Source organism: Typopeltis vanoorti, chromosome 15, assembly GCF_054136105.1.
Source record: "Typopeltis vanoorti isolate ZY-2024b chromosome 15, IOZ_Tvanoo_1.0, whole genome shotgun sequence".
Taxonomy (NCBI): Eukaryota; Metazoa; Arthropoda; class Arachnida; order Uropygi; family Thelyphonidae; genus Typopeltis; species Typopeltis vanoorti.
In genome coordinates this window covers 47,653,293-47,669,762 of record NC_143563.1, presented here as the reverse complement: position 1 = coordinate 47,669,762, position 16,470 = coordinate 47,653,293, and the positions used below count along the sequence as shown (strand labels likewise).

Below are 16,470 nucleotides of genomic sequence, written 5' to 3'. Positions count from 1 at the left end.
ACCTTAGTAGAACCTTCTGTGGGACCATAGACACAAATAAGTCTCATTGTCCAATTCCCCATTCTGATATTTGCCCGCATCACTCTACTTGAGACTGCCTGCTATTCAAGAAGATTTGCCTTGTATTTTGTGTTGAATACTATGGCTACTCCTTCTTTTCTTTGATTGTCATTTCCTGAATATAACATTTTGTATTTATTGCTCAGAAAGATCTCACCAGTTTTTGTCTTTTTTGTTTCAGTCACCCCTATTATGTCGATCTGGTACTTATCTAATTCCTCAGCTAGCTCCATTTCTTTGCCATTCAGGCTTCTTAGGTTGATAGTACCAATCTTTAACTCTGGTAATGTTGAGTTGGGGTGTGCTTTCAGATTTGTTCCAGTAGCTGACTTTTCGCTGTTCACTCTGGTTCCCTGGTGAAAACAACGGGGGCCTTGTTTAACCAGGCGATGCCCCAGCTGGCATAAAATTTTGCCGTGCTGTACCATCATTTTGTGTATTGGTTTAAGCCAATAAGAATACAATTTGGTCGGCTAAATCCCAAATTGCCAGCCTATCTTCGTTCGTTCAGTATCCACGTAGATACCCAACAGGGTGCACCACGAGAAAGGTGAGGATTGGACATTAGGTCAGAAGCCCTGGTTGGTTCTCCGCATTCCTTAAAAGGCTATGTGGAGGTCTCCTCTCGGTTACACAGCTTTGACCCTTAAGCATCCCTATCTAAATTCTCTAAATTATCATATTGATTTTACAGTTAACATAAAAACAAAGCAAAAAAGTTTAAATTTCACAACTAACTGTCACCATTCTAAACCTTAATTGAAGCTAAATATATAAAGGTAAAATCAGTTCAGCTTTGGACTGATTTTACTTTCTGTTTTTGCCTTAGATTTCATTCATCTGAAATTGTCCTGCCCATTCCTCTTCGGAAAATATGATAGGTCAATTTCAGATAAAATCTTGGCAAAAGTCTATTTATCCTGTAGATCACTTCCTTTTTGCCTCTGTCACACCTCTTTTCAGATGTATTTGGTGCAGAGATGTTAAATTATATCCAGATTATTCTCAATGCAGCCAACTATTACTGTACTTGGTCACATCTGGAGAAATGCTGTAATTATCTTCAGACTATTTCTCCAGTCTCAATAAGAAACTTCTTTCTCTCCTCTGCTCAGTCATTCTATCCCAACATCACTTCTGCCCAATAAGTCTGCTGTGTTTACTCTCAAATATTTAGCTTAAGCTAAGATAGTTAGGAACTTAAATACCAGAGTATTCTTATTTTATGAACTTGCTATCTATATATATTTATGAACTTGTATCTATTATATAATATTTAGTATTCCATATTCATTTGTTATTTCTACCATGCATTTTTAATCTCAATTTCAACAGTGCTCAAAATCAACACGAAAATCAATTTTCAACTAGAAATTATGTTGCTGTTTAATCCTTTACTCAAATTAAGCAAACAAAAATATAGAGAGAGACTGTTGACCTCATCTCATTTGCCAGCGTATCCCATAATGCAAAACACAATTAGTGGGAAAGATCAACCCATATTGGTTTCAGCCTTTATTGAAATCTCGATAAAGTTTAAGATACTAGCAAATCTTCCAATATCCTGATATTATCTCTCCCCTTATCCAATTATGTCTACTTCTGAATTAATGCTCATCCTATACTGTCTTTAAAATCTTTTATACTCATCTAACAACTTCCTTACAGCATAGAAACAAGTCTGTATTCAACTCATTCCAAAGAAAGGAGATAAAAGCCAGCTACCCAGCTATCATACCATTACACTCATTCTGTTGAAAATAATGAAGAAAATCATCACAATCTTTATCACCTCGAAGCCTACCAGTTAAACAATGGCCATCAGTATAGACTCTGCTGCTCTCAATCCACAACAGATCTCCTTGCCGACATCGTCTGTTTATAGACACAAGCTATGGAATGGTTTGATGAAGCCCATGTGATCACTTTAGACATTTCCAAGCTATCTGATCAAGCATGATCAAAAGCCTACTTGCCAAATTACCATCTTATAGTCTACCATCTTTTTCAGTTGGACTGGCAATTTTTTCCTTGTTATTTCATATCAAGGATAATTTCTTATCTTCAGATTTCCATATCCTATGCATCACTTGTTGACAGTTACACATTTCCAGTCTAAAGATTCATCTTGCTAAGATACCCTTTTCAGACTCCTCTGTCAATATATTCTAACTGTCAAGTTTTTCAAAAACTTCCTAAAAACAGAATTCTCTGGTCTGCATTCTCCAACTTCCATTCTCTCTCTCTCTCTCTCTTTCTATTTTCTCTGTTACCGAGTTACTGAACACTCTCTCTCTCTGTCAGCTGTCAATCACTCGTCAACCTCTTCGGTGAGCATGACGTCACACTTGTTCAACTAAGCAGCAAGCGAGAAGTTAGTAATGACTGACATGTTGGCAAAAAAGAGAATTTGTTAGAACTCGTTAGCAAAAAGAAAATGTCTTTACAATGAACGATAGATATCACTGTAAATTACTGGGGAAAAATTTTTTTTTTGTTTTGTTTTTCAACAAATTCCTGACATGTACCCTCAAGGGGGTATGCAGGATATTATGACAGTATACTACATGAAGAACTTACATCATTACTAACCTCCTATCAACAATTTTCCTCCAAATCAATCTGTTATCTGTCAAGACTACAACATTATGAGATCTTATATTTCTGTCTTCTAAGGCACTTTTTACTGTGTCAATCCACCCATATCTTGGTCTTCCTCTGGTTCTTTTTCCTGCCAACCTGGCAGAGAACACTTGTTTTTGCTAATCTTTCCTCTCCGATTCTGACATTAGTTCTGCTAACACATTCCTGGATAGTCAAGTCAAGTTAGACTGGATAGTCAAGGAATGTCAAGTTCTTTCCTAATAGCCTTGTTTTTAATATGATATTGCCATTGATGCCATCTGTTCACACCCCTAATCTTTCTCAGGACTCTCATAACTATGGTCTCTAGTCTTTGGTAGTGTTTTATTTCTAACCTAGCTCTCAGATTCATAAGTTAAAATTGGTTTGAACACTGTCTTATATACAGCTAATTTCGTATTTTGACTAATTTCTCTCTTTTTCCATATAAATTTATTCAGTTGACTTCCTACCATACTAGCTTTGTTGATTCTGTTGTCTATTTAATTTACCATCTTCAAAAATTGTGTCTTGTCTTCCTCTGGGTCTTTTTCCTGCCAACCTGGCAGAGAACACTTGTTTTGCAAATCTTTCCTCTCTCGTTCTCTTTAAGTGACCATACTACCTGAGATTAGCTCTGCTAACACATTCCTGGATGCTAACAATGTCAAGTTCTTTCCTAATATCCTCGTAAAATGTTTTAGTTGTTCTATAGGTTCTCCATTCACAATGAAGCTGATATTTTCAATGTTTCTGTCTATTTTCATTGTATTTGTCTTGTTATTGCTGATTTTCATAACAAATTTATTACAACAGTTATTCAATTTAGTCAGGGAATCTTACAGACTTGCACTGGATTTATTTAAAAGTATAACATCATTTGCATAAAGTAAAGAGCCGAAATTAGCATATTCAATTTTGATATAAGGTTTAATACCACTTTCCTTCATAATGTGATTCATACAGATAATGAATAACAGAGGGGGGGGGGGATAATGTACATCCTTGTCTGATACCAGACTTAACATCAAACCATCTTACTGTACTTCCTTTAATTCTAACTGCTTATTTACAACTCAACCGAGTATATTGCTTGATATAATGTCTCACTGACACCATATAACTGTATTTTTGAATAGTTTTCCTCTTGGCACCTTGTCATATGCCTTTTGCAGGTCTGCAAAACTTAAATACTAGATGTTTGTTATATTCCAGCGATTTTTCAACTATTTGTCATAAAGTGAAAATCTGATCCTGACAACCTTTATTTGGCCTGAATCCAGGTTGTTCTTCACCAAGCTTCCCTTCCACAATCTTTCTCGACCATTTCTCAATAAATCTTGCATAAATCTATCTTACCAGGATCTTACCTGGAAAAATTAAGTAGCCAACAACAGCACTGTGATATAAAGTCTCTTGAAAGAATTCAATTTTAAGTATATGCCAGAATGTAGGGGAAAAAAAAAAAAAGCCATCAGGTACCTCAAATCAGAAAAGGCAGCTGGAGTAGATAATATTAATCTGTACACCTAAATTAGGAAGCATAAACATGTTGCAGTAACTTATAATGCTTACATCACAAAGACTGGTCAGAAGCTATAACTCCAACCAGATTAAAACTAAATATCAAAATTATAGAGTAATTAATTTCTCTACTGAACATTCAAGGAAAGATTTATGCAATCATCCACAGAAAATTCTAAGAATAATCTAAGAAGTAGATAAATCTTGCAGAAAGACTAAGAAAATTTGTCGATGAGAAAATTAGTGGAGAATGTCCTGGACTTAGGTCAAATAGGGAAGGACCAGATTTTTATTTAGGATGTATAGTTGAAAATTCCTGGGACCATAACAAGATCTCTAAGTTTTATGGATCCTTTAAAAAACGTCTGAGATACCAGAGTAAACCATTTAGTAGAAATTTACAAAGTGGATGGCGTCCCCCACCCCTGAAGATGTGAGTGGTTTTCTGGGGATATGCTTGTTGTTGATATGAAACTGTTTTTTTTAAATAACATATGAGAAACATTTTAAAAATCCTTTGCTTGAGTGAGATAATATTTAGTTGTTATACAGTGCTGGAGAATTCAAACTTATAGAACCTCAATAGTTTTAGAAAGTAAATGACAATATATATTTCAAATGTGTTTTTAAAAATTTTAATTTGTAGATGATAAACATACAAGATTATTCCTTAAAACAATACTTTATATTAGAAAAAATATGTGCACTAATAGCTAATTTTCATGTCAGATCTATTTGCATGCACTTGTTGGAAGGAGGCATGAAATTTATAATATAGTTTAAAGGGGTGAAGGTATAAAAGTTTGAGAACCTCTGCATTCTGCTAAGCATTACTTTTCACCACCACATCTTCAATTTTCCCAGAAGTTTTTCAAATCTGCAGTATCAAATTTTTGATTTATTGCTAACCCAGCTCTTCAATCCACAAGTTAAAACAGAGCCTATACCTAAGCTGGAAGTGAAAGATAATACAGGAAGATGGTTTGGCATTAAATCAGGTGTAAGACATGGTTATACACTATCCTGCTTATTTGTAATCTCTATGAGGATCACATTATTAGGGGGAGTGATGTTAAACTTGATATTCAAATATAAAATATTAACTCAGATTTTTAACCACCAAACCAGCCTTGACATGCTTACATGTTGCGAATTACATGGATGCAAACTGTCCATTGAATTTAACATAACATTTGGATACCAACATGGATGCAAAGCTTATGTTTCTGATATATTTTATTTGTGTGGCTATTTGGGTGGTTAATCTATTGCAGATTATGTTATCTTTAATAAATGTGCTACAAGTGTCAGTCTTTAACTAAATTAGATAATAGTTATGACAAATTTAGTATAAAAATCGCTAATAAAAAAGACAAACTATGAAAAATGGTCAAGAAAATGGAAATGAACTGCATTCTCAAGAACTTAAAGAACAAGGGGGGGGGGGCATCTCTGCTGAAATCAATTACACATTTAAATAGCAAGGTTTTTTCCTCCTGGAAAAAATGGCTGATTTACATGTACATTGGTTTTTCATCCACTGTACATGAAAATCAGCCATGAGAATGCACACAATTTACAGACCAAAAAAAAAATACTACTATTGTGGTGGGTAGTAGTGTTGTTGTAGTTGGAGAAGAGCAGAGTGCCCTCTCACAATAAGTCCTAGGAAGTATCAAGTAAAAATAATAAATATTTAGACACAATTTTTAGTAAGGATAGCAAACTATGAAATACATAATAGAATAAGTAAAGGGTATGGTGCAGAGCCATTTGAATAAATTTATATAGAACATATTAGAAAACAGTCAAAAAAACCATGCAAGCATAATACAAGACAGTGTATAAACCAAGTTTAATATATGAATCTGTTAGAAATAAAATTTAATTGAAGACTATAAACCAGATAAAGTTCTGAAGCATGAGAATGTGAACAGGCAGTATCAATGGCAGAACAATGTTAAAAATGAAGTTATCAAAGATCATGACCTTTAACATTCAAGAATGTATAAACATTCCTAAAAGACAGAAAGCTCAATTAACAGCATAGGAGATGGATGACTAACACAACAGGCGTTTGATGCAAAAAAATTACAAGAAAAAAGATCTGGAAAATGATCAAGATATGTGTGGTCAGATGATGCAATTAGGAGTGCTTTAAATTATAAGAAAGAGCTGGTCAAATCAGAGACTATACAAAAATAAACCAATCTTTAAATTAGTTTATTACTGAAAAAATAAATAAAATACTGTTGATAGAAAATGTTATGCTGGGCTGTCCATAGGTTTCATTCTTTGAGTTAGGATGTACAATAGAAAATAATTATGAGGCTATAACAGGAATGCTCAAAATCTGAAAACATACTACTCAAAAATGGATCTGGCCATCAGCCAGCAAAAAAAAGAATAGTTCTTATCTCAGCCAATTGACTAATTACCTCTCTGAGCCTTAATTCCGTATTGCAATTTCATAACCTCGCCTGTACATCTGACAATCAAATTTACTTTTCTTTTTAACCTCCCTACTGGCTGAGGTGGATGAAATAGTGAGACCAAATTGCACTTGTTATCCATGTTATTCAATGGGTGTTACAGAATCGTATCCAGATTTAGCTGGACATCTATAGACGTCGTGGCCGGTTGGGGGGGTAATAAAGATAAACTACTTATCTTCTTACATGTTTAAATACTGAGCAATTTCCACATAATTGTGCTATCTTTCACAATAGCCAATTGGAGAATCTGCTGAAATCAAATCTAAGAACATAAAAAATAAATGTTTCTTCCCTCCCTACTCAAAACTGTAAATCTGGTATTTCCAATTGTGTTATTTCCGAAGACTACAGAATCTAGTGAAGTAATATCTAAATTTCTAGACTCTTTTAAAAAAACTTCAGCTGATACTTAAATCTGGAAGATAATTTAAATTTTGAAAAAAATTAGTTCTGTTAAATTACAAAAAAAAAAAAAAAACTGCAATTATAAAACATGCTGAATCAAGACGGCATCTGCACTGATCAACAAATTAACTATAAGCAGGAATTCACCCTTCAATAGTATTCAATTACTATTTGAAATTCATCTACAATTCAAGCAAAGGCAACTGCTAATCCCAGCAATATATAAAGGTGGCCACTAGTTCCTATCAATAAATTATCTTTATAATCTTATTTATCACTACATTTAACATAGCATAACAAACTTTAAAACTCATATTTTTTAAATATAACTTTGAATTATTTTTTAATTCAACAACAATTCATTTAATTTCAGGGAGCACAGCTTTTTATCTGCTGACGTATAAGCTATTTGTATTTGTTGAGAGATAAAAAGAATGATAAAATCATGCAAATGTAGTAATCCAAAATTGAAAATTTAACAAAATCAAAGCAAATCAGTTTTGCTTACTTTTAGCTGGCCATATTTCTTACTCAAAAACCTCTTTCTCCTTTCTACCCATCTCTTTCTGCTATCTTGTTCAGTCTCACTGTTCACTCCAAAGAATGATGCAGTTCTTTTGGCAACATATCTACAGTAATAACAGGACAAATTTCTCATCAAATTATCAGACTATGTATCATGAAATAGAAAAAATTCATAATAAACCAGCAAGGAAATGATCTAAGTCAAATTATACAATAGTATAATAAAAGTATAAAAAGGCAGAAAACTCATTTATTAGTGCCCTTAGTACTCTAAATGCATTTCCCTAGAAGGATTGTTTCTTTAAGGAATACAATACTGAAGCAACTCATAGCAGGGGCAGGGAAAACCTATATGACAGCAGAAATGCTGCTAGTATCAGTGACTAGAAATTTTTTTTTAGAAGTAATTTATTTATTATTTGTAAGCTTCCTATTACGGTACAAAATATTGAACAATCATATGTGTAACCTAAGAGCAACAGCTCATCCAGGTTACAATATGCATAAAGTTACAAAAGTTACATAATGCATTTTCGTTATATACACATATGTACATTCATATAATATACATATTATTATATTACATAATAAAATCTCAGGAGACATGCTAATATGTACAGAGAAAGTTGCATAATAATTAATTAGGAACAAAATAAAACAAAGCAGTTAAATAGCATTTAAATTTTTACGTTTTACCCATGAGACTGGATTTTTGAATACAAATATGCTAAAAACCAATAATTTATACAATTATTTTAAACAGAGCTTCCTCATTTCTGTGGGAAAATAAATACTCTTTGATTAAAGTTTTGTATTTGTTTGGGTTAGTTTAATTTCTTATTGTTAAAGGTAGTGTGTTCAATACTTTTGGTGCTAAATAAGTATAATGTTTGTGTATTGCTTCTTTATTTGCTTTTGGAACTATATATTTTAGGCCCTTATATCTACTAAGGAAAGCATCTTGTTTGATATTTATGTATTCGTTGTCGTTTTTTATGAATAATAGTACCCTATAGACGTATAAATATCTAAGGGATAGTATGTTTAGTATAGTGTATTTATTACACATTGCAGTATCCTTATATTTGTTTCTAGTTCCTAGATTTTAATTACTTTATTCTGAGTCAAGACTAAAGGTTTCAGTGTAGGGAGTTAGATTCCTTCCAACTTAATATACCATATTGTAGTGTGCTTTGAATCCAGGCAAAATATATTTTTAGCATATTTAAATTTAAGAATCTGTTTAGGTAGTAAAGTATGTTTAACATAATCCTTACTATTATAATACAGCTATATTGCCTGCTTCAGTTTAGGAGTACCCCTGTTTAAATGTCATTGGCTATTTACTCATGGGTTCTTAGGGCATTATGAGTGTAGATGTACTAAAAAGTATATGTAGCTTAAGGAATAGAAATTGCACATACCTTTTTCTGGGTGTTGTGGCTTTTCCTCTGTCTGCGATGTCGAGAACTGCAGAGTGTGTGTGTGGTGTGTGGGGGGGGGGGGTAGGCAGTTTGGTAGAATAAGTTAGAAAAACCCGGGTTTTTTTCGTAATATATAGAAACATATACTTATATATAGGGTGGGGAAAAAAGTGAAAGGATTAATTTTTTAAAATAGGGAGGGGGAAGGGGAAAGGTGGTTGACGGGGTGTGGACCGTTTCGACTATTCGTGGTCATCATCGGAACATATTGGGAAAGTGGAAGCTATGTCAGGTCGGGAATTGACATTTAAACAGGGGTACTCCTAAACTGAAGCAGGCAATATAGCTGTATTATAATAGTTTATAATGAGGAGTAACATGGGAGTTTTCCCAGAAATAATATACATAATCCTTACTTTATTTAGGACATTGGTAATATGCGGTTTCCAGCTTAAATTACTATCAATTTTTAATCCCAAGTAAGTTATTACACTGACTCTTTCTATTTTTTTGCAGTTGCAATTTGAATTTGTCATGCAATTCCAATCATGCAAAATTAATTGTGCAGTGAGAAGTTCATTTTGCCTGTTGTATTTCGCAGTTAAAATTTACATATTTAGGTTTTGAGGCATTCATTGAGTATGTTTGACTGACACCAATTTGTTACTTTCAAAAGATCAGCATTCACGATGGTCTTCATTTGTTCAGCTGAAGTGTCTGTAGAGAAAATTAGTACTGTATCATCTGCAAAAGTATTTATTTTACTGTTTAGTTTTAAGATTGCAGAAGTCATTGATATAAATATTAAATAAAGTTGGCCCTAAGACAGATCCTTGTTGTTTATTTTTATTTGTGATCTGGCATTTAAGTAATTTTTGAACCAGTTCAGGGCAGTACCTCATATTCCTATGACTTCTAATTTTTTATTAAAATTTCATGTGATACAGAGTCAAAAGCTTTGTGTATATCTAGAAATACTGCTAATGTTAGTTTATGTTCATCAAGGGAGATATAAACTGTGTTTGTGAAGTTCAGTAAAGCATGTTCTGTGCTAAACTTTTGCCTGAACCCAAATTGATTCTTTGAAAAAAAGTTGTTTTTGTCCAAAAATTTCCTGAGTCTAATTTTTATCAATTTCTCTAATATTTTCGAAAAGACCAGTAGAAGGGAGATCGGTCTGTAATTTTTCAAGTTATTTTTGTTTCCATTTTTGTAAATAGGTACAACTACGGCTTTCTTAAAATCTGATGGAAATGTGCCTGTCATCAGTGATAAGTTAAAAATGTACATTAGGGGTTCCATAATGTACATTTGGCATTCTTTCACAATGCTTGTGTTAATACCATTGTATCCTGAAGTTTTGATTGTTTTTAGGCTAGCTATAACACTTTTGATTTCATTTTCACAAGTGGAGAAAAGATATATGGAATTATTAAGTTTCTTGAGAGTGCAATTCTGAGGGGTGGGTTTAGCATTTTTGAGAATGCTTTCACTGACCATGGCAAAATGGTTATTGAATTCTTCAGTTAATCCTCTGTCTCCATTTTCTCTATTCCTATCGATATCTTTAAGTATGGGAAGGTTTTGTTTGTGTGTGTGTATCTTTGCCAATTAATTTATTCACAAACTTCCATTGTTTTCTTGGGTTTCCTTGGCATTTTAGGAATTCATTTCTGTAGTATTCATTTTTACTTTCTTTTAATTTATGATGTATTAAATCTATAGTACTTGAAACTGTGTTCATAATATTGATTGTGCAGGTATTTTTTAAACTTTTTATACACTTTATCTCTAATATTTATGTAGTGTCTGATTTTCTGTGTAATCCAGGGCTTTTTTCCCTTTCATTTTGTCTATTATTTTAACTTTAATTGAGTCTTGTATTTTATTGTTCAATATTGCAATAAATTTATAATACAAGGTCAATATTTGTTTCTGTCGTTATATTCCCAGGAGACAGTGCTCAAGTTACGTTTCAATACTCTGGAGTCAATCGTTGTGTAGGGAATGTTTTCAGTTGTACTATCTCTCTGCTGTACATGCAAATGCACTTTAATACCGGTTGGAAAGTGATCCGTGAAAGGTTGGCATAGAACTGTTGCTTGGATTTTGTTTCCACTTAAAGTTCTTCCGAATACATGATCTAGACACATTCTACCACCATTGAATTCTCTCTTGGGGATATTAATATATTGTTCGAGTCCATGCATGGCAAGTAGATCTAGATAATTTTGAGAGGATCCACTAATTCCTTAGCAAGTCAATATTCATATCCCTAATTATGAGAACATTGTCACTTCTGATCTCATCTAGACTACACTCGAGTTCTTGGAAGTTGGACTCTGTGTAACAATCCGACCTATATACAGCCATTGTATATATATTATGATGTTCTAAATATAAATTGATATTTTCAGCTGTTTTCATTTTTATGTTAGTAATGTTATTAACAGATATGGAATTTCGGATAAAGATAATTACTCCTCCAGATTTGTTATAATTTCTACATTGATAATAAATTTTAAATCCACTTAATTGGTACAAATCAATAACTTCGTCTTTAACCCAGATTTCTGTTAATATCAGAACATCTAGCCAACAGCTTAAATTATCTAGTAGTAATTCAATGTGCTCTAATTTATCTCAAATACTTCTTATATTTATATGCAAAATTTTCAAGGTACTTACAGTGTCTGAGGATAAAAAGTTTCTTAATTCTACTGAAATCATGACAAATTACATATTTATGAAATGTGACATCACAGTTATTACTCTAATCTGTCATTGTTGTTCATAATTAACTATTACTCTCGCTGTTTTCTCGAAGTTTAGACAAATCTTCTTCGCATCTAATTTGCCATATTTTAGATGTATTGTCTCTTCTCATGAAAAGTTTGCAATGTTTGACCCAGAGATGTTTGTAGTTGATTTCTTCTTTACATTTCTTGGCAATAAATAGTAGATGTTTTAGGTTTCCAGTCAAGTGTTCATTTAAATATATTTTACTATACTTAAAATTGTCACATATATCAGTTGTACTATATTTGATACTTTTGTTTCCGTCCAGCCATTTGTCTCTGATCATTTTACTTTTAAATTTTATAATGATAGGCATTGGTCTGTTTTTCTGCCCGTGAGGAACATGGTGTATAGTTTCAATATCATCTTCATTATAGCTGATCTTGATTTTACGTGCAATTTTCTTCGCTATTTCATGCACATTTTCACATAGCTCATGAGGAACACCAACAATTTCGAAGTTTAAGCTAATTGCCTGTTGATTCAAGTCATCCACTGTTTCATGAATTATTTTCAGCTCCCTACGCAGTTCTATATTTGTGTTTTCTAGTTCATAGTTCTTTGTTTTAAGTTCCTTAACTTCTTGTGTTAGGTCAGCAATGATACTCAGAAAGTCGTCAATTTTGTTCGAGGTATATTCAGTCGAACTTCTTAAGTCGTTGATGTCTTTTTTAATTCTTTTATTAATCCCATTAAATTTGTTATACATATATTGTCTGCATTACTAATCTCTGGAATGCACGAGTCATCACCCCTGGGAGATGTTGCTGGTGGGCATTGGCAAGCACTGTGTAACATCCATCGTGTAACAAAGAGTTGAAACACTGAGTAGGTCTTTGTTGTTCGCCGAATTTGCAAGAAGAGCATTTCTAATTTTGTTTCCTGCCTTTCACTGAGACCAGCACAATAGAAATGATAGTTACTTTTGCACTTATCTGCAGACTTCATAATAGATGTAACTTCCATACATGTCTCTTCACAAACTTTGCAGAGGATTCCCATTATGTTAGAGTTTAGTGCTAAACGTTAAATCTATTCTTTGTTCTAGGTACTCACCTTGTATGACACCTAATGGCCATGTAAGGACATTAGGTGTCAGTTACAATTTAAATTGTTTCTACAATTACAGTTGACCCTTGAACAACATGGAGGGTTAGAGACGCTGGTCCCCCATGTTGTTCAAAAATCCATGTATAACTTTTGACTCCCCCAAAAACTTAACTACTGACAGCCTACTGTTGACCAGAAGCCTTACCGATAACATAAACAGTCAATTAACACATTTTATATGGTATGTATGTGTACATATATATATACTATTCTTACAATAAAGTAAGCTGGAGAAAAGAAAATGTTATTAAAGAAAATCAAATGCGAAAATACATTTACACTACTGTGTTGGATTTATCAATAGCATAAGTTTACATTGTCTGTTTACAAGATCAATCATCTCTCTGTCAGTGCTTACATCAATTGCCAGCCTAGTTGGCCAAGTGGTTAGCCTATCTACTCTCCAACCAAAAGGCTACAGGTTCGAATCCCGCCACGAGCATGGATGTTTGTGATTGTCTGTGATACTAGTGGTCGTTGGTAGATGGCGTTGGTGTGATGAAGGTAGTTGCGGTTGGTAAAGACAAAGAGTTGTAGAGTAGGAACCTACCTTGATGAGTCTTTGGACTCCCTGGAAGTGTTATGTAATAATAATAATAATAATAATAATAATAATATTGTCTTATATGATACAAAATGCTGTAGATGTTACATGTATTACTAACACTAGACATTAAAAATAAATTAATAACAGTTAATTTTATGCAGTTATGATTTAGAACTGCATCTTTATATTTGTTTACATTTCTCTCGACTGGAAATGTCCATGTATGGTTTGTGTTTGTGTGCACAAGTTTTGATAAATTTTAACTTTTTATAATAGATTTGGGTATACTTTATGGTAATAAATGATAAAATAGACTAGTATCTACATATACACCCTTTGTCCAAAAAGAAATCTAACTTTTCGAAAATAGAAGAAACTAGTGGTGCCACCTGTTGTACCTTTTTGTTGTCGAAAGCGGCAACCTTCATTAGTGTTGTGTCAACTGTTTATGACAGTGTTTCATTAGAAGTCGAGTTATAGTGTGAAGAGTGACAGTGTGTTTAGACGAACAGTTGGAAAATGAGTTTTAAACAAAAAGATGCGATTGACTTTTGTGTTAAACTTGGTAAAAGTTTTACTGAAATGCATCAAATACTTCAAAAAGCAAATGGTGATGAATGCTTATCCCATACTCAAGTTTATGAGTTGTTTAAGCAATTTCAAAGTGATCATGAGACACTCGAGCATGACGAAAAGCCGGGCAATCCAAAAACTAGACTGAGCAAAGTTAACATCCAAAAAGTGCGTGATTTCATCAAAGAAAACCCGAAATCGTCCTTGAGATTGATTGAAGATGAATTGGGGATTCCAAAATCAACTGTGCACAACATTTTGACTGAGAGTTTGGGCCTTCGTAAATTGAATTCGCGATTTGTTCCCCACAAGTTGACCGATGACCAAAAAATGTATCGAAGTGAACACTGCAAGGACCTTATTAAAACCACTCGTAAGGACTCAAACTTCCTTGAAATTATCGTTACTGGTGACGAAACATGGTGTTTTGAGTATGAGCCCAAAACAAAGTACCAGAGTGCTGAGTGAAGACGACCAGAAGAGGGCCATCTGAAAAAAAAGTCGCTTGGAGAAGTCAAAAGTAAAGACAATGCTGATTTGCTTCTACGATTCCAAGGGCATTATCCACAAAGAATTCATTCTGCCTAGTCAAACGGTCAATGGTCAGTTTTATCTCAAAGTTTTGAAGCGACTGATGCAAGAATTCGTCACATATGGCATGAATATCGTGATGAGGGAAGCTGGTCACTTTTGCACGATAATGCACCATCTCATCGTTCTAACATTGTGAGACAGTTTTGAGCAAAAACCAAGTTTGTGTGTTGGATCACTCGCCGTATTTACCTGATTTGTCGTAAATCTGGAAAAAAATTTCCAATATATATATATATTCATAAAAATACTGCGTATGTGGATCTGTGCAGTTCAAACCTGTGTTCTTCGAGGGTCAACTGTACTTTAGTGCTGTATGCCTGTCACAGTTATCACTGTGTTCTATGATAATGGGTAGAAAACCAGCAAAATATTAGTGAGTTTAATAAACTTTTTTTTTCTCTTCTTGTTGGTTATAATGTTAAGCATTACTATGAGTATCAATAATACTTTTTGTTTGGAAAGATCTAGGTTCAAATCTCATCTATGATGTGAAGAACCTTTATAACTTTTTTTTTTTTTAAACTAAAAGTGTGTTAGCTGATCTCATACAGAGGTGGAATAATTTTCCCTCATGGAAATCTGATCTCTTTCATCCCACAAAAAAAAAAAAAAAAAAAAAAGCAAACAGCTAGAAGAACACAAGCAATTTACAGCCATAATTCTAGCATCACAGCCTCAGCTGCTTTGGCCATAATTCTAAACAACATCAACAGGAAACTCAGAGTGTAAGTGAAGATTCCATTTCTATTGCTGTTAGGTTTCAGAACATTTTTTTGAAAACGAAATGTTCTGAACAAAGGGCAGATTTTTGTGCAGATTCTTTGTTAGCTACTTTTAATTCCATCATAGTTGCTGTAAGTGGTCCAGGAGGCTTGGTACCTTTGGATGCTTTGTTTGAGACATTAGCTTCATGTAACCTGTGATTCATCTCTCCTAGCTGCCTGTCCTATCTAACTGTTGCAAAGTGTGTTTTTGTGTGGCCTTCTATTATTACAGTCGCAAATATCAATTCTATTGTGATTTAAATTTTAATACAACATAGGAATTTAGACAAAATTTCAATATCTCAATGACTCAGAACATTCCACACTTAAAGTTTACAATTTACTTTATACATTAAATTCAGATTATCAGTAAAACTCAATATTTCATTAACTCAGTATACGTTACACTAAAATTTACAATTCACTTTTCTCATTAAGGCACTTTAACACTCTTTTCGAATTCTCTCAAAACAATCATAACAGAATCTTTATCGGGTTGAAAGTTCCAAAAGTTCGTCTCAAGAAAACATATTCATTTATATTCAGATCTAAACCTTTCACTCTTTCTTCTAATACAATCTTAAATTCCACTCTCTTAAATGTAAGTCAATCTCAAAAAAGGGCTAGAATAAGTGAGAGTACTTATCTAATTCTTTTGTCTTCGGTTCTTGCCTCCTTTGTTTTCGAATCTGGATTTCTCGATATCAATGCCTCGTGGATTACACACGCTCGTTGAGCTGGACGCTATTCTTCTGCCTAGATTTTACGTAGTTGGACATCATACTACGGCCTGCGAATTTATCTTGCCGATTCTACTACGGTGACATGCTGAACTCTGTCAAAAGTCAGCCCTCAAATATGAGAGCTGAGCTGCAAAGACTTCTCGAAGCACACGAAACTCAGGAACAAGAAAAAACGGGGGGGGGGGGGGGGGGTTCCTTCCGTGCTATGGGTTATATACCATCTTCAAGACCGTCACCTTTTTGCGTTTGAAATTTTCCATCGTTTCACCCATTGATCTCCGTTCG

The 16,470-nt window shown here is 33.6% G+C and overlaps 1 protein-coding gene across 1 annotated transcript in view; it reads right to left on the bottom strand.

The window, feature by feature from the left end:
• rho-5 (rhomboid-5) overlaps nucleotides 1-16,470 on the bottom strand; it is a 464,881-nt gene that overhangs the window by 357,402 nt on the left and 91,009 nt on the right. The window contains exon 3 of the mRNA XM_090404834.1: nucleotides 7,615-7,735. Coding sequence (XP_090260960.1) covers nucleotides 7,615-7,735 — 121 coding nt within the window. The remainder of the gene's footprint in view (nucleotides 1-7,614; nucleotides 7,736-16,470) is intronic.